The sequence below is a fragment of the Balaenoptera musculus genome, chromosome 7 (genome assembly GCF_009873245.2).
Source record: "Balaenoptera musculus isolate JJ_BM4_2016_0621 chromosome 7, mBalMus1.pri.v3, whole genome shotgun sequence".
In the NCBI taxonomy this organism is placed as follows: domain Eukaryota; kingdom Metazoa; phylum Chordata; class Mammalia; order Artiodactyla; family Balaenopteridae; genus Balaenoptera; species Balaenoptera musculus.
Genome location: NC_045791.1, coordinates 150,682 through 172,732, shown reverse-complemented (window position 1 = coordinate 172,732; position 22,051 = coordinate 150,682). Strand labels below are relative to the sequence as shown.

At 45.8% G+C, this 22,051-nt stretch overlaps 1 protein-coding gene across 1 annotated transcript in view; it reads right to left on the bottom strand.

The window, feature by feature from the left end:
• Positions 1-21,402, bottom strand: part of CFAP221 (cilia and flagella associated protein 221) — a 79,183-nt gene extending 57,781 nt beyond the window's left edge. Inside the window, exons 1-6 of the mRNA XM_036856971.1 lie at positions 21,357-21,402; positions 19,849-20,034; positions 17,171-17,271; positions 7,010-7,096; positions 6,751-6,849; positions 5,094-5,194 (exon numbers count right to left, since the gene is read on the bottom strand). Coding sequence (XP_036712866.1) covers positions 5,094-5,194; positions 6,751-6,849; positions 7,010-7,096; positions 17,171-17,271; positions 19,849-19,987 — 527 coding nt within the window. The 5' untranslated portion in view covers positions 19,988-20,034; positions 21,357-21,402. The remainder of the gene's footprint in view (positions 1-5,093; positions 5,195-6,750; positions 6,850-7,009; positions 7,097-17,170; positions 17,272-19,848; positions 20,035-21,356) is intronic.
• Positions 21,403-22,051: the final 649 nt, after the last annotated feature.

Sequence of the window (22,051 nt, the reverse complement as noted above, 5' to 3'; positions counted from 1 at the left end):
GATGAATGTATAAAGAATATGTAGTACATATACAATGGAATACTACTCAGCCATAAAAAATAATGAATAATGCCATTTGCAGCAACACGGATGGACCTAGAGATCCTCATACTAAGTGCAGTCAGAAAAAGAAAGACAAATACCATATGATATCACTTATACGTGGAATCTAAAATATGACACAAATGAACTTACGAGACAGAAACAGACTTGCAGACGTAGAGAACAGACTTGTGGTTGCTGAGGAGGGGGGTGTGGGGGGAAGGAGTGGGGGTCAGCAGGTGCAAACTAGTACATAGAGGATGGATAACAACAAGGTCTTACTGCAGAGCACAGGGAACTCTATTCAATATCCTGTGATGAACCATAATGGAAAAGACTATGAAAAAGAATGTGTGTGTAGGGAGCTTCCCTGGCGGTCCAGTGGTTAAGACTCCACACTTCCACTGCAGGGGGCACGGGTTTGATCCCTGGTTGGGGAACTACGATCCCACATATCATGTGGTGCAGCCGGAAAAAAAAAAAAAAAAAAAAAGAATGTGTGTGTGTGTGTGTGTGTGTGTATATATATGAATCACTTTGCTATACAGTAGAGTAATTAACACAGCATTGTAAATCAACTATACTTCAATAAAATAAAAACAAAGAATTGTCTATTTAATCACAAGATGAGGGTTTAATCACCTCTACATCCTTAGTACCTACCACTGTGCCTGGCACATAGTAGGCATTCAATACAGGTTTGTTAAATGAATGAATGAATGAATGTTGAATAAAGAACCTACCCAAATAATACCTTCAACCCACAAGGCAGCCTAGGATTAATAGAGGAGATTTCAGGTGAAAACCCTTTCAAATAGTCACCACCACCACCACCCCTCCCCCCCCCCCCCCCCCACAGGGCTGGAATGCAGTGCTGGGCAGTTTGCATAGTTAAAAGTTGGGGAAAAGCCATTAAGTCAAGTGCATCAAGTCTTGGGAAGGCTCTGCTGCCAGAATGCTTGGAGAAACAAAGTAGCACGCTTATCTTTTGAAAGATTTTTAAAAATATCACAGTGTTACACACAGTAACTCAGCTTCATAAACTGTTCAGCTGAAATTTTCATTCTGATTACAAATGAAGGGCATGATGTATAAAACAGCTTGGGAGGAGCCTCCAGAGAAGTGGGCAGATTTATCTGTTAAGAAGGTCCAGAAAATCTGCAAACAATAAATGCTGGAGAGGGTGTGGAGAAAAGGGAACCCTCTTGCACTGTGGCGGGACTGTAAATTGATACAGCCACTATGGAGAACAGTATGGAGGTTCCTTAAAAAACTAAAAATAGAACTACCATACGACCCAGCAATCTCACTACTGGGCATATACCCTGAGAAAACCATAATTCAAAAAGAGTCACGTACCAAAATGTTCATTGCAGCTCTATTTACAATAGCCAGGACATGGAAGCAACCTAAGTGTCCATCATCGGATGAATGGATAAAGAAGATGTGGCACATATATACAATGGAATATTACTCAGCCATAAAAAGAAACGAAATTGAGATATTTGTAGTGAGGTGGATGGACCGAGAGTCTGTCATACAGAGTGAAGTAAGTCAGAAAGAGAAAAACAAATACAGTATGCTAACACATATATATGGAATCTAAGAAAAAGAAAAAAAAAAAGGTCATGAAGAACCTAGGGGTAAGACGGCAATAAAGACACAGACCTACTAGAGAATGGACTTGAGGATATGGGGAGGGGGAGGGGTAAGCTGTGACAAAGTGAGAGAGTGGCACGGACATATATACACTACCAAATGTAAAATAGACAGCTAGTGGGAAGCAGCCGCATAGCACAGGGAGATCAGCTCGGTGGTTTGTGACCACCTAGAGGGGTGGGAGGGAGGGAGACGCAAGAGGGAAGAGATATGGGAACATATATATATGTATAACTGATTCACTTCGTTATAAAGCAGAAACTAACACACCATTGTAAAGCAATTATACTCCAATAAAGATGTTAAAAAAAAAAAAAAGAAGGTCCAAGAGGGAGGGGATATATGTATACGTATGGCTGAATCACTTTGTTGTACAGCAGAAACTAACACAACATTGTAAAGCAATTATACCCCACTGAAAAAAAAAAGAAGAAGAAGAACCAAGGCTGATGTCTGCATCATTTCCTCCTGCTTATGGACCATGCTCTCAACCTCGACAGCCTGGCTTACGGTCCAAACAAGGAGTGATTTGTGGAGGGAAAGAAAGAAAAAGAGGGAGAGAGAGAGAGAGGAAGGGAGGGAGGGAGGGAGGAAGGAAGACAGATGACCTAGGAAGTTAGTTGTTTCCTGCCACTTCAATTTTGGTTAAAAATTGCTTATTCACCCATTTAAAGGAAATAGCTATGTTTGGCCTCAAAATGCATAGAGTGAGTGGGTCCTGCCAGGAGGGATTCACCTCTATTAGCCCCTTGGGGTCCTTTCTCAGCCCACTTAGTGCTGAGAAGGACCCAGTGAAGACTGGGTTGATGAGGGGAGGGAAGAAGTGCTGGGAAAGCGTTCTGGCAGAACATTTTGGGAAAAGTAGAGAAAAGAAGAGCAAGGGGCCGAGAATATACGTCATCCAAAGTGTAACAGTCTGATAATACCCACTGTCGGCAACGATGCAGGGGAAGCAGGAATTCTCATGCGTCTCCGGTGGGTTCACCGATTTTGGAAAACGATTTGGCATTAAATAGTGACACTGAAGCTGTGTGGACCTGCAATTCCACTTCGAGGTGTACAACCTGGAAAACTCTGGAATATGTGCCCCAGGCCATGCACAGGGATATACAACAGCAGTGCCGGTCACAGCAAAAAAAAACAGTGGCAATAATGCCATGGGTCCATTAGCAGCAGAGCAGAGTTTTAAAACTGCGGTAAATCCACGCAGCAGACCCCACAGCAGTGAACTACGGCTCTGTGTTAACACAGCTGGGCCACGGAAACACAATGTTGCAGAAAAAAGCAAGTTACAAAAGAATCGACATACAGTATGATTCCATTTATATAAAGATCAAACACTGGCAGAGCCAAACCATGTGTTATTTAGGGGTGCCCACGTATGTCTCGAAACTATTGAAATAAATGAAAGAAAGGATTCCCACTAAATTCAGAATAGTAGTTGTAAAATTACTGGCAATGCTTTATGTCTTAATGTCTTAAAATCAATGTTCATTATACTATCATTCTTTAAACTGTATGTATTATTACATATTCTTTTGTATGTATAATTTATTGACAATTCTTTTTTTTGAGAATTTTTATTTTATTTTATTTTATTTTAATTTTAGTTTTTGGCTGCGCCATGCAGGGATCTTAGTTCCCTGACCAGGGATCGAACCCACATCCCCTGCATTTGAAGTGCAGAGTCTTAACCACTGGACCACCAAGGAAGTCCCTTATTGACAATTCTTAAAGAGTTGTTTTTAAAAAAATAAGTAAAGAGAGATGGTGCATCAGAAGCTCATGCGAAGCCGCTGGGCGGGGGATGGGATCTCACGTCAGCTGAACCAACGCGATTGTTCAGATCCAGATGGTGAGTTTCATTCAAGGGCTCTGAAGCTCATACACCTTGGTCCCCCGCCACCACCAGAAAGCTTCAGTTGCCCCCTCTCTACCTCTACTACCCAGTCACTAGCAACTTGTATGCCCTGCTCAGAGCTGCCCGCAGGCACCTGAACTTGCTTTCACCCCCAAACACACGCTGAAGCCCACAGTCTTTGCTCACCGTCTGGGCCCAGACCACGAGGCATCTAGTATCTACCAGCTACTGCGTGGTTTCATCACCTGCAAGACGTCGTGCACACTCTTCGCCGCCACCGTGCTTTTGTACGTGCTGTTTCCCTGCCTGGACCGCCACCCTCACAGCCCACCCCACGGTGGACAACCGGATAGGATAACCGGACGTCCCCTGCTTAGGCGTGAGGACTTTCCCCATCTGCCAATCAGCTCTGTGCTCGCTCTTCTGGGCCTGCACAAGACCCTGTGTGGGCCCTGATTACAACGCTTAGCACGCAGTGTAATTAATCAGTGACGTGGTTCTGTCCCCATCAGACTTGAAGACCTTCAGAATGAGAACTTCTGTCTATTCATCCTTTTACCATAGGTGATATTCAAAATATCACCCAAACAGGACTTCACGGGCAGTGCGCCACTAGCGTGGATACAAAGCTGGAGCCAGGTCCTGCAGGTCCCCCCCCCCCCCGCCAGATGGCTAGGTATTCACAACTTAGTTACGGAATCACTGGGGGGGAGGGGCGGCAGGAGAGGCACCAGGCAGCTGGCAGGGAGGGATCGGGGGCTCAGGACAGTATATATTTCCCAACCAGTACAGAAATATTTCAGCGTTTAACAGGATTTTAACAACCAGCATGGCCATTGTATCTCGGTGTCTAACAGCTCAATATCTACCTTCCTTATGTCCCTAGGGACAGACAGCACTGTGCCATTTACTGCTAAAACAAGACACATCTTGAAGTACAACTAGAGTCATCAACTATTTTCCCAACAAGGAGGGAGGATTTGAGATTTGGCTTCCATGGTGACTGTCCAGGGTCTTGGCCTTCCCTGCAGCCATTCCGTCCAAAAACAGATGCTGGTTAATGTACAGGCATGAGGTGCCTCCCTGGGGCTCCGACACCAATACTCCCAACCCTGCAGGCCCTCCAACTACCGCCAACAGTATTTGGACCTTCTGGCAGCTACCCTGCCCTGTGAAGGGAAGCCTGTGGAGAAAGAAGCCCGCACAGGGCAGCAAAACCAAGATCTGGGGAGGGTCAGGTCCCTGCAACCCCTGTTAAACCCCTAGACCCAGCCATGCCTGAAGGTGCGTGCCACCTTGCACCTTTCAGGTTGATGACCCAATAAATTCCTTTCTTGCTTAACGATATTTTGACTCGGTTGGGTTTGTTTGTTGGTTGTTTGCTTTGCCTTTGCAACTACAAGTCCAGTCTAACTCAGCTAGAAGGAAAACTTTCCATTAGGAAAAATAGAAATCTAAGTTTTTATCTATGTGAGTCTCTCTTAACTTTTCACATCCCATGACAGTTTGGTAATTCATTTTGATAACTTACCTTTCACCAAGTAGAACATTTGATAGATTTATAAATGAGGGAAAGTCCAGTCTATTCATGACAGGATAGGCATGGATGGGGACAAGCAAAGTCTCACCTCCCTAAAATTAATGGGAAAAAAGTCAAGTTTACCATGCTTAAGACTATAATTTTCTTTTTTCTTTTTCTTTGTTTTTGGCTGCGCCTCACAGCATGTGGGAATTTAGTTCCCCGACCAGGGGTCAAACCCACGCCCCCTGCTTTGGAACAACTGGACCGCCAGGGAAGTCCCAAGACTATAATTTTCAAAGATGAATTTGTAGATCCTTTATTTCTTATCTTGTTTTCTATCATTAAAAATTACTTCCAGAAAAAAAGGGAAAACATTTCCTTAAAAAAAAAAACAACTGAGTGCTTAAATATAACAGTTGAAATAATGAGTTTTCTTAGTTATAAACAAAGTATAGAAAATTTTTAGTGTATTTCACTGAAATGACATTCAATATTATCCAGGAAAGCTAATGATGCCTTCACGTAGAGGTGAAAACAGTCACCTGTTTCGACTTCAGAAAGTTATAGGGAAACACAACCGTGAGCGGCCTGAGATAAACAGAAACCAGCACAGAATCAGCTGACCCAGACAGCGCCGAACAGTAAACACTGGACCAGCCAGAGGCACAGAGGCCTGCTTCTAGACCTGCACCGTGCGTGACCTTGAGTAAGACCTCTGACCTCTCCACAGCTCCTTTCTTCCTTTGCTTTCAAGTGGGGATATGTCCACCTTTCTTTAAAGGTATTTTTGAGAATTAAAGCAGACACTGGCCTTAAAAAGTTTAAAGCACCACATAAATACAAGGTACTAACAGCATTGCTATGAAGTAGCAGGACACCTTCCCTGGTGCTCTATGCAATGCCTGTCCTGGGGATTTTTGTTCTTGGTACAGAATACTCCTCCTGAAAGCACTATTCTGCTTTCATTTTTAGTTTTTTTTCCCCCTCTTTTTAAAAACTGAGACTCATTCGTTACTAAAGCACACTCTTCCACTTTAATTTTTTAAAGGTAAATTTGCTTAACCTTAAGGCTTCTCAGCTTGTAAGGGCTGGGCGTGGAACCCAGAGCAGAGGGGTGTGGAGGTGCCAGTTTTAAGGGAAGGACTGACAGCACGTGGGGCCGGAGGCCGGAGGCCGGGGATGAATTAGGTGACCTGGAAAAGGCCGGCGAGAACTCCTACAGCACAGCGTCTGGGGTCGGACCACACAAGTATCCTCCCTGCAGACCCCCAGGGCTGCCTCGGAGGACATTTGCTGCTGGTGCCCAGTGACAACTCGGGGTTGTTGCTGATCTCCTCACCTAGCTCTTAAAGGAGGGTGTTTAAGTTATTTGAAAAGCCTTCCTCAACTCCCAGCACCACAAGATAAATGAGATTTTTAGGCCAGGGCAGGTGGGAACCTGCAGCAAGCAGTGTCTCTAGCTCTGCCCCAGTTCTTGGCAGCCTGGAGCTTCCCCAGCGGGGACCCACGTCACCGGACCAGGACCCTCAAGCCACTCAGACTGGCTGCCCAAGGCATCAGGCTGAGAAACTTCATACTTGTCACTCATTCTCTCTTCTTCCCTTGAAGATGTAAGGTTTGACGCCACCCCCAAGCCCCCAAAAACCCCTGATATTAAGGGACATACCTGACAGTGAATGCGGATGCAATCATAGTAGTATCGCCACTCATCTGGAGTAAATGTAACGGTGACCGTGAGGGACAAGCCAGGGACAAGGCGGTGCTCCTAGAAGACACGGGGGTTCCTGTCCGGACGAGCCCCAGGGCCCACGGAAGCAGGACCACCGGGACAACACGCTACATGCCGCCCAGGGCAGACCTGCGGCACGGAAAGCCACGCCCACCAGTGAACACCCTGGGAGAACACGCCCCCCAGGGACACTTACCTTCTTCACATACTTGATCTGAAAGTGTTTGGTTTGGGGGGGTAAAATATGAACGCGTAAATCTTCATTGCAAATATTGACCACATGCTGGAGAGAAAAAGAAGCATTCACGTGAATCCACTGCTTTACCCACCTGCACATGCACCGCCTCATTTACCTTCACCTCACCTTGCTCCTGAAGGGATGTGAGGAGATACAGTGCACTTTTATTATTTTTAAAATTTTTATTCTATATTGATGTATAGTTGATTTACAATGTTGCCTTAATTTCAGGTGTACAGCAAAGTGATTCAGTTATACATATACATATATATATTCTTTTTCAGATTCTTTTCCCATTTAGGTTATTACAGGATATCGAGTAGAGTTCCCTGTGCTATACAGTAGATCCTTGCTGTTTATTTTATCTATAGGAATGTATATATGTTAATCCCAAACTCCTAATATTTTTATTTTTTTATTAATTAATTAATTTATTTATTTATTTATGGCCGTGTTGGGTCTTCGTTTCTGTGCGAGGGCTTTCTCTAGTTGCGGCCAAGTGGGGGCCACTCTTCATCGCGGTGCACGGGCCTCTCACTATCGCGGCCTCTCTTGTTGCGGAGCACAGGCTCCAGACGTGCAGGCTCAGCAATTGTGGCTCATTGGCCTAGTCGCTCCGCGGCATGTGGGATCTTCCCAGACCAGGGCTCGAACCCGTGTTCCCTGCATTGGCAGGCAGATTCTCAACCACTGTGCCACCAGGGAAGCCCCCAAACTCCTAATTTATTTCTTCCCCCAACTTTTCCCCTTGGTAACCATAAGGGTTTTTTTTTATTTTTTAAATTTTTTTGGCTGTATTGGGTCTTCGTTGCTGCACGTGGGCTTTCTCTAGTTGCAGCCAGCGGGGGCTACTCTTCGTTGGTGCGCAGGCTTCTCATTGCGGTGGCTTCTCTTGTTGCGGAGCATGGGCTCTAGGCGCGTGGGCTTCAGCAGTTGTGGCGCACGGGCTTAGCTGCTCCACGGCATGTGGGATCTTCCTGGACCAGGAATCGAACCTGTGTCCCCTGCAATGGCAGGCAGATTCTTAACCACTGCGCCACCAGGGAAGTCCCCATAAGTTTGTTTTCTATGTCTCTATTTCTGTTTTGTACATAAATAAGTTCATTTGTATCATTTTTTAAGATTCCACATATAAGTGATATCATATGGTATTTGTCTTCCTCCGTCTGACTTTCTTCACTAAGTATGATAATCTCTAGGTCCATCCATGTTACTGCAAATGGCATTATTTCATTATTACTCTAGGAGGTGGATCCAAAAAGATCTTGCTGTGATTTATGTCAGAGAGTGTTCTGCCTATGTTTTCCTCTAAGAGTTTTATAGTGTCTGGTCTTACATTTAGGTCTTTAATCCATTTGGAGTATATTTTTGTGCATGGTGTTAGGGAGTGTTCCAATTTCATTCTTTTACATGTAGCTGTCCAGTTTTCCCAGAACCACTTATCCAAGAGGCTGTCATTTCTCCATTATATATTCTTGACTCCTTTATCAAAAATAAGGTGACCATACGTGTGTGGGTTTATCTCTGAGCTTTCGATCCCATTCCATTGATTTGTGTGTCTGTTTTCGTGCCAGTCCCATACTGTTTTGATTACTGTGGCTTTCTAGTATAGTCTGAAGTCAGGGAGCCTGATTCCTCTAGCTCCATTTTTTCTTTCTCAAGATTGCTTTGGCTTCAGTGCACGTTTAAACGCTTCAAGAGATTCAAAATCTATCATACACCACTTAACGAATAATAAAATAAACATAACACCACTTAAAGAGTAATGAAATATGTCCATGTGTCTCTGCCCAACCTAAGACTTCTCCAGAGCTACAGCCCCAGGTTCCCCCCGGCATGGCCTTGCACACTCCCCTCCTCCTGCCCTGACTGGTTACCTGTGCACCTTTTTGTTGAACTCAACTTAGTCCTGTGATTCAGCTGAGCTAAGAAGCCAGCCACCCACCCACTCCCAGTTTCTCTAATTACATGCCACTTGTCCTGGGGACCTGGTGACACTAAGGCAGTCAAAAAATCAGGAAAAGGAGTGTGGAGAGGACAGCCTCCAATCCATCACGAGGGCTGATAACAAAGAACACAAAGTCAGGAGTTCTCGGATGGGGTCGGGAGGAGGCCCTCGTTCAAGGCAGGACAACCTGCCGGGTCAGTTAACTGGGCCTCTGAGTAGAGGGGTTTTTCCTTCCTCTACATGAAAGGAGAGCAAGGACCTTGGGTTCTGGGATCTGGCCTTCACCTGGGCCAGAGGACAGCTAAGAGGCCTTTGGTCTCCAAAGTCCAGGCCAGAGGCTGGGCCTGTCACATGGCCACTGCCCAAGGCCTCGAGTTCACTGAGGCCCTAAATCAGACTTAAGACATAATCTCTTTATGAGATTATACTGATGCTTGCATTTGTTAAAAGTTCTCATTTGTCGCCTGTGAATATTTTTTTTAATTTTATCTTATTTTATTTTTTTATATAGAAGATTCTTATTAGTTATCTATTCACCTGTGAATATTCTTAAAGGACCACAATTTTTGTGACCCTGTTTTGGCATATCTTTTTTTTTTTTTTTTAAACTATAGTTGATTTACAATACTGTGTTAGTTTCAAGTGTCAAATTCAAGCTTCAGATTCTTTTCCATTATAGATTATTACAAGATACTGAATATAGTTCCCTACGCTATACAGTAAAAGCCTGTTATTTATCTATTTTATATATAGTAGTGTGTATCTGTTAATCCCAAACTCCTAATTTATCCCTCCCCCATCCCCTTTCCCCTCTGGTAACCATAAGGTTGTTTTCTTTGTCTATGAGTCTGTTTTTGTTTTGTAAATAAGTTGATTTATATTATTTTTTTAGATTCCATATATAAGTGATATAATATCTGTCTTTCTCTGCCTTACTTCACTTAGTATGATAATCTCTAGGTCCATCCATGCTGCTGCAAACCTAAATGTCCATCAAAAGATGAATGGATAAAGAAGATGTGGTACACACATATAATGGAATATTACTCAGCTATAAAAAAGAAGGAAATATTGCCGTTTGCAGCAACATGGCATATCTCTTTATTTTTAAAATTTTTTTTTAAAGTTACTTTTTTTAAAAATTTATTTTTGGCTGCGTTGGGTCTTCGTTGTTGCGCGTGGGCTTTCCCTAGTTGTGGCGAGCGGGGGCTACTCTTTGTTGTGGTGCACAGGCTTCTCATTGCGGTGGCTTCTCTTGTTGCAGAGCACGGGCTCTAGGCACGTGGGCTTCAGTAGTTGCAACATGCAGGCTCAGTAGTTGTGGCTCGTGGGCTCTAGAGCACAGGCTCAGTAGTTGTGGTGCACGGGCTTCGTTGCTCCGCAGCATGTGGGATCTTCCCGGACCAGGGACTGAACCTGTGTCCCCTGAATTGGCAGGCAGATTCTTAACCACTGTGCCACCGGGGAAGTCTGGTATATCTCTTTAATATGTGAGAAGCCTGAAAAAATAAAAGTTGCCCAGGTCTCTCTCGACCTCCAGGGGGTCTGCATGGGGGAATCTTGGTGAGGTGTGGGCTCCTGGGTCTCCTACCCAGGAGAATGGTCCTTCCAGGAGACACTGGTATGCTGGGGCCCAGGATGCCTGGAACCTAGGGCTCTTCCCGTCTCAGAGTTCAGGATGTCTCAGTACCCAAACTGCATTCCCTATCTTTTTTTTCACACTTTGTCAGCAGGTCAGTTTGATTTCTTTTTAAAAAATAATATGCTTTCAGGGCTAAAATGGCATTCCTGCCTTTTCATTTATAACTAAAACTGGGGGGGGGGAAATAATCATCATTGACAGGGGAAAAAAAGTCTTGGTAAGATGAAGTGTTTAGAAAGTGTATGTTAAATTAATATTTAAAGTTTATTTGAAAATGTGAGCAACCCAGGATTGCCCTTGAGGCGAGACAAGATAAACTCACCTAAAACCCTATTCTGTCCCGCAATTCTGGGGTCAATAGATGTCCTTACTCCCCCCCACCCCCAAGCTCTCTGCGCCCCTGGGAGCTGACCTTCTCCTGGCCCCGTGGGTCCTCACGACCTTGACACGCCCTCCCCTGACTCCCCCGGGGCCCCAACTGACAGCCCCCGCTTCAGTGTTTCAGAACGGCCCCCAGCACAGGCAAGCAAGCATGGAACCACCAACTAGGCAGTCATGCGTTGAACGGCTTTTACTCAGGGGTCACAGGGCTCTCCCAGGGGCTGCTCACAGCTCCCTCCCCGCCCTCCCCACTCTGATCCTCCCTTCCAGCCCCTCCACCGGGCAGAGCAGAGCGTAGGGCCTAACCTTTAAGCCCAAGCACTAATCAGAGTATTTTCCAAACACAGTTCAACCTCCAAGTCGGGGTCCTTCAACCGCTCCCGTCAGGGACATGGCTTCTCAGAGGCTAATACCCAACGCCAGGGATCTGGGGACAAAATGCAAGCAGCCCTGTAAGTTCTTTAAAGTGTTTTGACACAGGCTGGGACCTGGGACCTGGGACCTGGGACCCTTTGCTGCAGTGCTGGCACCTGGACAGACATCTCCTGGAGCAACAGATACAAAGAAACTATAAGGGACTAAAAATAACTGCGTGCATGCGCAGCTGGGCCAAATTATGGACAACAAGATACAAAAAGACCAAAAACGCAACTGCCGCTTCTGAAGAGCCGGGAGCAAAAGCAGGGCCCTGCTAGGGTGCCTGCACACAGTCCACCAAGGGGGTGGGCAGAGCACCTAGGCCACCCCTCCCCCCACCCCGACCCCTGAACCCTCCCCCAGCTTCACCCTGTATGAGGAACCAGCTCGCCCCGCCTCGAGGAGCAGCAAGGGGAGCAGGGAACGTGCTACGTGTTCTCGCTCCCCCCCCCCGCTGCAGCAGGGCCCCCAGGAAAGCCTTGCCTGAATGTCTCCTCTGGCCTCCTATTAATGTCTATTGATTACGGAGTCCAAGAACCCTGGTCGGTAACAGTTTTACCTTAAAATGCGGGTTGGTAATGGATTTTACTCTAAAATTTTGCTCGATACTGCATTTCTCCAAAATGGGAGAGTAAAATTGATGCTCCAGAAGGATGCACCATGTTTACACTGTAGCTTCAAGTCCCCACCCTCGCACACTGACTAGAAGACATTGGGATTCGCGGCCCCAGTTTGAGAACCCAGATCCTGGGGCAGGGGTGTCTCTGAACGCTGCAACGGGGACCTGAAAACTAATACAATTATTGCAGAGAGCCTGGAGGGAATGCTGCGCTGCATGAGATAAGGCTGTAGAGGCTGACAGCTTTGTTTGGGGCCGGCCACAGTAACACTGGTTGTCTCATGGGAAAACTGATTAATTATTTCCTCAATAAATATAGTTTCCCAGACAAAGTCTTTCCGCAGAGGGAAAGGGATTTTAAGAGGTCTTGGTTTTGAGAAAAGTGGGAACCATTATCTCAACTTTTAAATCGAAAGATTGATTTTGATATGAATCCAAGTAAAAAAAAAAAGGCTTTAAAGCCTTTAACCAGATCTGGATCAACCTCAAATGTTAAGGAACAATTTATTGTCGTTTTAAACACACATTCAATCATTCCATTCTTGGGTAATTTACACAGTTTCCTGTAACAAAACCAAGATAAAGGCAGAGTTGGATTTTCCCCCTTGTTTGGCAAGCGTCTCAAGGTAATTCCCTTAGGCTTCTGCTTAACTTTGCTGATAGAAACAGGAGGCTGGCTCTCCCAGAATGTTATTAAGATGAAATAATTTTGTACTTGTATCCATTTCTGTTTGTTTCAATGTCTGATAGGAGCAGTGTGATTATTTAGACTCTAGCCTGTATTTACTTGGAATTCATGAGTCTCTACCAAGTCACTTTCTTCCAGTAAAGTGAGTTCAATATCTTGACAAGTGTTTATTGAGTGCCTTGTGTGTGTTAGGCATTGTGTTATACAAAAGACAGAGACGGCCTCTGTTCTTTCGCAGAATGAAGCTTTTACCTCCCTCCAAAAAGCCTACGATCCGGGTAAAGCAGACCTCACGCTGGTCTCCAAATATGCCACATGCTTGCCCCCCGAGCCTCTCTCCACGTCTCCCTCTATGCCCTGGGTGTCCGCTCCCCACTTCCCACTTTGCTCTTGGGCTATCCCAAATGGCTTCTCCACCACAAGCCTTTGGTGCAATGTGACCAGTAAGCTCATGAAAAGATGCTCAACATCATTAGTGATTAAGGAAATGCAAATAGAACAACAGGGAGTTGAATGGTGAACTCAAAAAAGATACAGCCACACCCTAATAACTGGAACTTGTGAATGTGACCTTATTTGGGAAAAGAGTGATTGCAGATGCTGTTAAGGACCTTGAGATGAGATCATCCTGGATTACCCGGATGGGCCCTAAGTCCAATGACAAGTATCCTTTCAGAGACAGAAGAGAAGACAAAAGGGAGTGGGAGGAGAAGCCATGTGAAGATGGAGGCCAAGGTTTAGGATCATGAAGCCTCAAAACAAAGAACACCTAGAGCCACTACAATCTGGAAGAGGCAAGGAGAGATTCCTCCCAAGAGCCCGTGGAAGGAGCGAGGCCCGGCTGACACCTTGACTTTGGACTCTGGTCTCCAGAATAAGTTTCTAGTTTTCTAAGCCCCTAAATTTGTAGTAATTTGTTATGGCAGCCACAGAAAACTAACATACCATACAACCCACTTAATATATATCCGAGAGAATTAAAAATATATCCATACAAAAACATGGACACGAATGTCCACAATGACATTATTCCTAGCAGCCCCAAAGACAAAATCCAAATGTCCATCAACTGATGAATAGATGAAATGTGAACAGTATGAACGTTCCTTAAAAAACTAAAAATAGAGCTACCATATCATCTAGCAATCCCATTCCTGGGCATATATCCAGAGAAAGCCATAATTTGAAAAGACACATGCACTCCAATGCTCATAGCAACACTATTTACAATAGCCAAGACATGGAAGCAACCTAAATGTCCATCGACAGAAGAATGGATAATGAAGATGTGGTACATATATACAATGGAATACTACTCAGCCATAAAAAGGAATGAAATAATGCCATTTGCAGCAACATGGATGGACCTAGACATTACCATACTAAGTGAAGTCAGTCAGAAAAAGAAAGACAAATATCATATGATATCACTTATATGTGGAATCTAAAATATGATACAAATGAACTTATTTACAAAACAGAAATAGACTCACAGACATAGAAAACAAACGTATGGTTACCAAAGAGGAAAGGTGGGGGAGGGATAAGTTAGAAGTTTGGGATTAAAAGATACACACCACTATATATAAAATAGATAAACAACAAGGACCTACTGTATAGCACAGGGAACTATACTCAATATCTTGCAATAACCTTTAGTGGAAGAGACTGTAAAACAAGAATATATATATTTATATAGATATGTATAATTGAATCACTTTACTGTGCATCTGAAACTAACACAGCATTGTAAATCAACTATATTTCAATAAAAAATATTTTTAAATTAAAAAAAAAAAACAAAATGTAATAAAGCCATACAACAGAATATTATGTGGCCATAAAAAGGAATGAAGTACTGATTCATGCTACAAATTGAACAAGGCTGGAAAACATGATGAATGAAAGAAGCCAGTCGCAAAAGACCACATGTTGTGTGATTCCACTTATGTGAAACGTCCAGAATAGGCAAATCTATACCAACAGAAGGCGGATCAGTGGCTGCCTAGGTGGGGGTGGGTGGGTAAAGGAATGAGGAGAGTGAGGCGGGTGGGAACGGGTGGTGAATTGTTCACTCATTGCAAACAATGAGTAATTATGAACAATAATTATTTTAGATTTACCCTACCATCATCTAGATAGCAAACCTAATAACCAGGAAAAGCAAGTTCCAAAATGAATGATTAACCTTGGTCTTTGATGCTGTGTTCTAAGGAATGTGCCCTTATAGATTGAGGGGTAAAGTTCCTAATCACAGTTTTAAATCCTGACCCTTTTCCTAAGAGGAAGCATTGGGCACCTAACAGGTTCCTCTCCTGATCCCTTCTCTCTCCACCCTGTTAGGTGTGTAAGGACTCTTCTCTGGAAGCTGCATTCTCTGTCGGCAGGGGTCTGCCCGATAGAACCTGACCTCACTTCCTGACAGCTTTACCACTTGTCAGTTTCCTCCAGCGATTTTCCTCACTCTGAGAATGAGTCTAACACGATAGTTGGAATTCTCCCTCTAAATGATCCACTTTAAGACACGGTTTCGGCGGGAGGGATAAATGAGGAGTTTGGGATTGACATATACACATTATATATATAAAATAATCAACAAGGACCTACTGTACAGCACAGGGAACTGTACTCAATACTCTGTAATGACCTATATGGGAACAGAATCTAAAAAAGAGTGGATATACATACGTGTATAACTGAATCACTTCGCTGTACGCCTGAAACGAATACATTGTAAATCAACTATACTCCAATATAAAATAAAACTTAAATTAAAAAAATTTTAGAAAAGATGCTATGTGAAAACAAAAATAAATAAGTGAAAGACATGGCTTATAAGAACGCACTATATGTAAACACAGACGCCTGCGGTGGGAGGGGACGCCACCCACAAAGCCGGAGCCTCAGGGCCCACGCCTATCGGCCCGACTCCAACACATGCCCACAGCCCGCTCTAGCTCGGCTCCACGGCCGGCTGCCGTAGTCCTGACGTCCCGCTCAGTGTGACTTTGGAGGGTCACGGTGGGGTCGCTGAGGTGGTGCAGCTGCTTTAATGTTCAGGCCCCCTTTTCGTGGCGGATTAGGGGTGCTGTAGCCACCCCGAGCCCTCCCCAGTCTGGACATCCGGGTCAAGGAAGGGGGGCCAGGAAGGCCAGGACTCAGGTGGCTCTGCGGTGGACTGCTGTCCCCACAGCTTCAGCCACTCCTCAGTGCGCCCTTGCACCTGTCCCTTCCGGAGCCCTTTCAGCGGAGCTGCTGCCCCAGATCACGCCAGAGTGTCTCTGGCCACAGTGACTGATTTAGGCCTGGGCATCTGACCTGAGCAGGCGAAACAGAACTTTTGCTGGGCCCTTCTAAGAAAGGGACACCCCCTCCCCTGGTGGTGGAGGCGTGGAGCAAAAGTGCACTGGTTGGGACATCCCTGGTGGCGCAGTGGTTAAGAACCCGCCTGCCAATGCAGGGGACACTGGTTTGAGCCCTGGACCGGGAAGATCCCACATGCCGCGGAGCAACTAAGCCCGTGCGCCGCAATTACTGATCCTGCACGCCTAGAGCCTGTGCTCTGCAACAAGAGAAGCCACCGCAATGAAAAGCCTGCACGCCGCAACAGAGTAGCCCCTGCTCGCCACAACTAGAGAAAGCCTGTACACAGCAACGAAGACCCGACACAGCCAAAAAATAAATAAATAAAATAAATCTAAAAAAAAAAAAAAGTAAAAGTTCACTGGTTGGGAGGCAGGCAGCCTAAGAGTCACTCTGTCTCTGTCCCTGTGTTCTTGAGGCAAGTATTGTATTTAACCTTCTGGAATCACGGTTTCCTCATCTCTACAAAGACAGCCACAATACAACCTCCGCAAAGCTAGTGTAAAGACTAAACTGGACCACGTGAGACACAAAGCACAGTTCCTGGCCCCTGCGGTCACTCAGCAACGGCACCAGTTTGGAGAGAGTGTTGGGAGGAGCCTTTGGCAGGGGGAGGAAAGCTGTCCAAGGACACTGACGCAACTTTAAAATTTCTCATCCTAGAACTACCTTTCTGGTCCAGTTTACATCTGCACTTCTGCTGATTTTGCTGCTCTTCAGATGAATGAGTAATATAAATGCAGAACATGCATGTCATTTCATTATTGTGATTAATTATCCCACTTAGAAAGTACCTACCCAGGGGTGGGGGAGGGATGGATTGGGAGTTTGGGGTTAGCAGATGCAAGCTATTATATAGAGAAACAGCAAGGTCCTACTGTAGAGCACAGGGAACTATATTCAGTATCCTGTGATAAACCATAATGGAAAAGAATATGAAAAAGAATGTATATATATGTATAACTGAATCACGCTGTTGTACAGCAGAAACTATCACAACATTGTAAATCAACTATATTTCAATGAAATTAAAAAAAAAAATTTTTTTTTAAAGTACCTACCAGTATCTGCTGGTGTTGTTTTTCTACTTGATAGCCTCCAAAATGCAATATGCCAGGTTTTGCCTGTATCACCTTATTATTCAGAAGATTTGCATAAACCTCTATAGAAACAATGCAGATAAGTATATCATGAGTTGAGACATAAAAACGTATATTAAATGAAAGAAGATCCTATCAACATGAGCTCCCTTTAATCTAGGGTATTTTAAGCATACGAAAGTTTCAGACAGAGGATACAGCGGTCAACAAGATTAATGATTGTTCCACATGAACTGAACTGCTTCTCCCTCTATTCTTACACATCACTTGGGAGATATTATCATCATAATACAAATTCACATTTATTGTTTATTATCTATTAAAATAACTTGCTCTGTACACATTTTATACAAGTCTTCATAATAACACAAGCTTGTGAAGAGCACACACCCTGTGTTTTCTCTGTATAACACTGCAATTGCTTATTATGTAATGAATATCCACTTCAAAGAATCCAAACACCAAGGGTTTAATTTTATTACTGTGTATTTAACTGCTATTATTTGACTTCCTCTGAACTGAATTACAGTGCAATACAGAGTAATCCTAAGGCTCTGAAAAATTATGCCTCTGGACGGTAAAGTCTCAAACTGCTCTTGTCATGTGAGTGTCTTTTTTTGCTCCCAGTTTTGAGAACAAGGTTAGGACAGCTGAGCTCACAGAAGAGTCCAGGTCTACAGAACTTGTCCCGGCTTTTCATGCAGCAGGAACTGAGATGTGTGGAGAAGACACTGGGTCACAAGCCTTTCCGTGCCTTCCGTGCTTCATGCCAGGCATTTGTTTATAACCCTCCATTCTTTCCATTTTGTAAAAATCAAGCCCAGGCCTGGTTCCGACCAGTAAACTGCCTCCTGCGGTATGAATGCCCTGTCCAGTTTCCTACAAATGACAACCTTTCCCCTTTGGCTATAGCTAAATCTTGTGAGTCACAGACACCCTGACCCCACCCTTCGCCTGCCGTGTTTTGTACCCATCTACAGTGGGTGTGAAACGTTTGGTGTTTTTCTCCTCCACGGGTGAATGGTCACTGTCATCAACTGTGGGCCAAACTGAAGGGCTGGACTGGGGTGAGGGTGGTGTCTCAGGGGGATTATAATCTCCGTAGTTTATTTGGTAAATTTTTAAGTATTGGTAATTACCTTTAAGTATTGAACATTACTTGGTAACTTTTTAAAAATTTATTTATTTATATTTATTTTGGCTGCACCAGATCTTACGTGTGGCATGTGGGCTTCTTAGTTGCGGCATGCATGTGGGATCTAGTTCCCCGACCAGGGATCAAACCCGGGCCCCCTGCATTGGGAGCGTGCAGTCTTACCCACTGGACCACCAGGGAAGTCCCGTGGTAATTTTTTTTAATGCTGAAGATTTTGTTTGTAGGGCCACAAAATAGATGTAAAATGGGCATTTTTCTGTTAACGCCCAGAAATAGTCAAGTATACTAACTCGCACTCAGTGTGTTCTTCAGTGACAACAGAGCCCCACAAATGCTGCATTTCCAGCATTCGTGATGGGCCTTGAATGGCAAGTGGGAAGCAAGCTAGTGGGACGTAGGGAGCTGGATACCGGGCTGCAACAGCTGAACACCACCTCTCCGCTTAGCTGGGCCACCTCAGCTTCCCCAGCAGTAAAATGGAAATAGATGGTATCATGGTGATACGATGGATTCAGTGAGAAGACTGTAGGCAAAATGAGTAGCCTTCTGCATAAGAGCTATAGGATTTAACAGGCTTTCCAGGCTAAGGGATGTGCGTGGGCAAAGGCAAGAAGGTGTAAAATGCAAGTATTCTTGAAGGAGCAGGAGTAACAGGCGTGGCCGGAGCTGGGGGACTGGAGGGGCCCTGGGTGGGCAGGTCCAGATCGACGGCAAAGGGGGCCAAATGCCAAGCAAAGGAACTGCGCACAAGGGGATCCCCTGAGAGCATCCAAACAGGACGGGGGCAGGAGCCAGCATGGATTCTAGCAAGGACAATGCCAGGGCTGTGAAGAGTGTGGCCAGGGAGGAGGGCCCTGCAATAGTCCTGGTGACCTGCTGAGCATGAAGTGGGGACAGAGAGGAAAGATATTTGAGGAAGTGGAGGTGGCAGAACTTGGCGACCAATTTCCACCACAAAAGTCTACCAGTTACAGGACTTCCCTGGCTGTCCAGTGGATAAGACTCCACGCTCCCACGCAGGGGAAGCGGGTTTGATCTCTGGTCGAGGGAACCAAGATCCCCCATGTAGCCGGGCAACTAAGCCCACGCGCCACAACTACTGAGCTCACGCGCCTCAACGAGAGAGCCCGCGTGTCGCAAACTACAGACCTCACACGCTCTGGAGCCCAAGCGCCACAACTAGAGAGAAGCCCGAGCACCACAACGAAGAGCCCGCGCTGCAACGGAAGATCCCATGTGCTGCAACTAAGACCTGACGCAGCCAAAAAAATGAATAAGTAAAACAAATAAATATTAAAAAAATAAAGTCTACCAGTGAAGTGGATGGATCTAAATGGAACCATTGTTCTTAATGATGAACACTATTACCAGCCTGTAAAACCATACAGAGAAATCAGCACCCAACATTCCATTATGCTTTCTGGACTTTGGATCCTCTGGGAAGACGTGAGTTGTACAGCGTATCTGTTTCCTAACCACCTACTTGATTCCGGGAGGTGATTAGGTACTTCTTTTGGTTTCTTGGGTTCCTCCACTAGGCTCCTTAAAAGGAGGGGCGATGCATCATGAAATGGTTCTTTAGCATTCTTTACTTCTCTGCTGGGGGTTTGCACCGCTGCCATTTTATCATGAAAAATGGAGCCTTCTTTTTAGAACCAAAGGTCACTTCCTGGGAAGAAAACAGTAGTCGTATAATCGTCCACAGGAAACCACACACTGTTTTTCCTCAACCCTTGACAAATGTACTTCTTGTCACTGCGTGGTTTACTGCGGCTCAGGGCCCCCCCCGCCTCTCCTCTCTCCCGCCGCTCCGCTCCGTCCCCACGCAGGCCGTCCCACTCATCTTGCGTCACACGTCACACGCTGCACCCAGTGCCGTGCCATTGCTCAAAACCCTTCCGTGGTCCTTAATTCTCCCCAAGAGCTTTTCCCAAAATGTAGCCCTGATACTTCCTGAGGCTCTCACAGTTGATGAAGTTTGGCAAATGTTGAAGTCAGCAGTTAAACAGGGCTTTTCTTTCTGAGATTTCTCCGAATCAGTTTCTTAGATGGACATGACCATGAAACCCTTCAACATTGGGAGACACTGGCATTTTTGAGCCACCTTCCTGGGCCCCTCTCTGGGGAGAGGAGGTGGAGAGCCATAGACCTCCTCCCCTGCCACTGGGCGCTTTCCTAGGAGCTCTGTCCTAGGACCGAGGGCCCCGGTTCCGTCACACCCTTTGCCAGGCTTGCCTTCATAAAGTTCACACTGATCCCAATGCCCCTTAACGTTCTTTAGCAATTGCTGCCTACACTACTTCTGGCATTAATAATGTATTGCCTTGTGATGGCACTTTACAAATCCCACACATCTTTATATCTCCCACAGCTGCGTCTCTAAGCTTGGGGGCTGCTCTGTGAAGCCCCTGAGATTGACGTAAAGTCACGTGTGGATCTTTACGTGTGTTCTTTTGTTTTTTGTTTTGAGAAGGCTCATAGCTTTAGATTCCCCAAAGAGTACAGCATCAAGCAAAATACACTGACCACACTGAAGAGGTGCTTAACAATCACTTTCTGAAGGAAGGTTCTCCTTTCCACTCTCGGCCCATCCCCTCTCGCCAGCATGGCTGAAGATTCACCTCGCCCAACTCCTTCCCCTCCACCCCTTCAACACCCGCCCCGGTTCACTCTCCAGCCCCCTCCCCTCACATTCCCTGCCTGTACTTCAGGGAGACACAATAGCTAAACCGTTGTCACCCAAGCTCCCATCCCAGGTCACTCACCCACAAGGTGAGTTGTCTCCCTTCCCCCCACCTCCCCACCCCCCCAGGCATCCTCGGTTTCGCGGCCCCATGCTCTACGGGGCAGGCCCTCTCACCCTTGACAAACGCCTGCTCCCCTCAGCACCCCTTTACTCCAGAGCAGGGTTGAACCCAGACCCACGCGCCACCCGCATCCTCATTTAACCCTTTGGGCCCGGGCTCTCCTCCGCCCCCCACCCAGGCTGACTTGCGGCTGGACACCCGTCCGGGGTTCAGGCTGCCTCCACGGCCCCAGGTCCCAGGCCGCTCACCCCGGAGCGGGTTCCTGGGCGGGATTCCGCGGGCGCCGCCACCTTCCCCGAGCGTCGCCATGACGACGCGGACGCGCTCCCTGGGTCACGACCGGACGCGACCAAACTCCCCTGGCACGTGGGGGGACCCGGGCGGCCGCTGCTGGAGGTCTGGAGGCCGCGGGTCAGTTCTGGGGACTCGGAGCAGTCTCTCCGGCCTGGGGAAGAACAAAGAGAGCGACTTATAGGGTCTGAGGACAAAGAATTCCCGAGCGGACACGAGGAAGTCAGAACACACCATAAACTGGATACCCTGAGAGCAGATGGCGGGAGAGCTGGGCTGAAACGGGCGGGGCTTAAGGGTGTGGTGCTGAAGCTGACGGGGCGGGGCCGAAGGGGGCGGGGCCGAAAGGCGGGGCTTACCAGGCTCAGTGGGTGGAGCTTCCCCGAGGGACATTCAGTCCTAGACATCCTACTGTAATATAGTTCACTTTACACTTTCTATTATGACAAATTTCAAACATATACAAATTTTAAACATATACACTTTCTATTATGACAAATTTCAAACATATACAAATTTCAAACATATACACTTTCTATTATGACAAATTTCAAACATATACACTTTCTATTATGACAAATTTCAAAC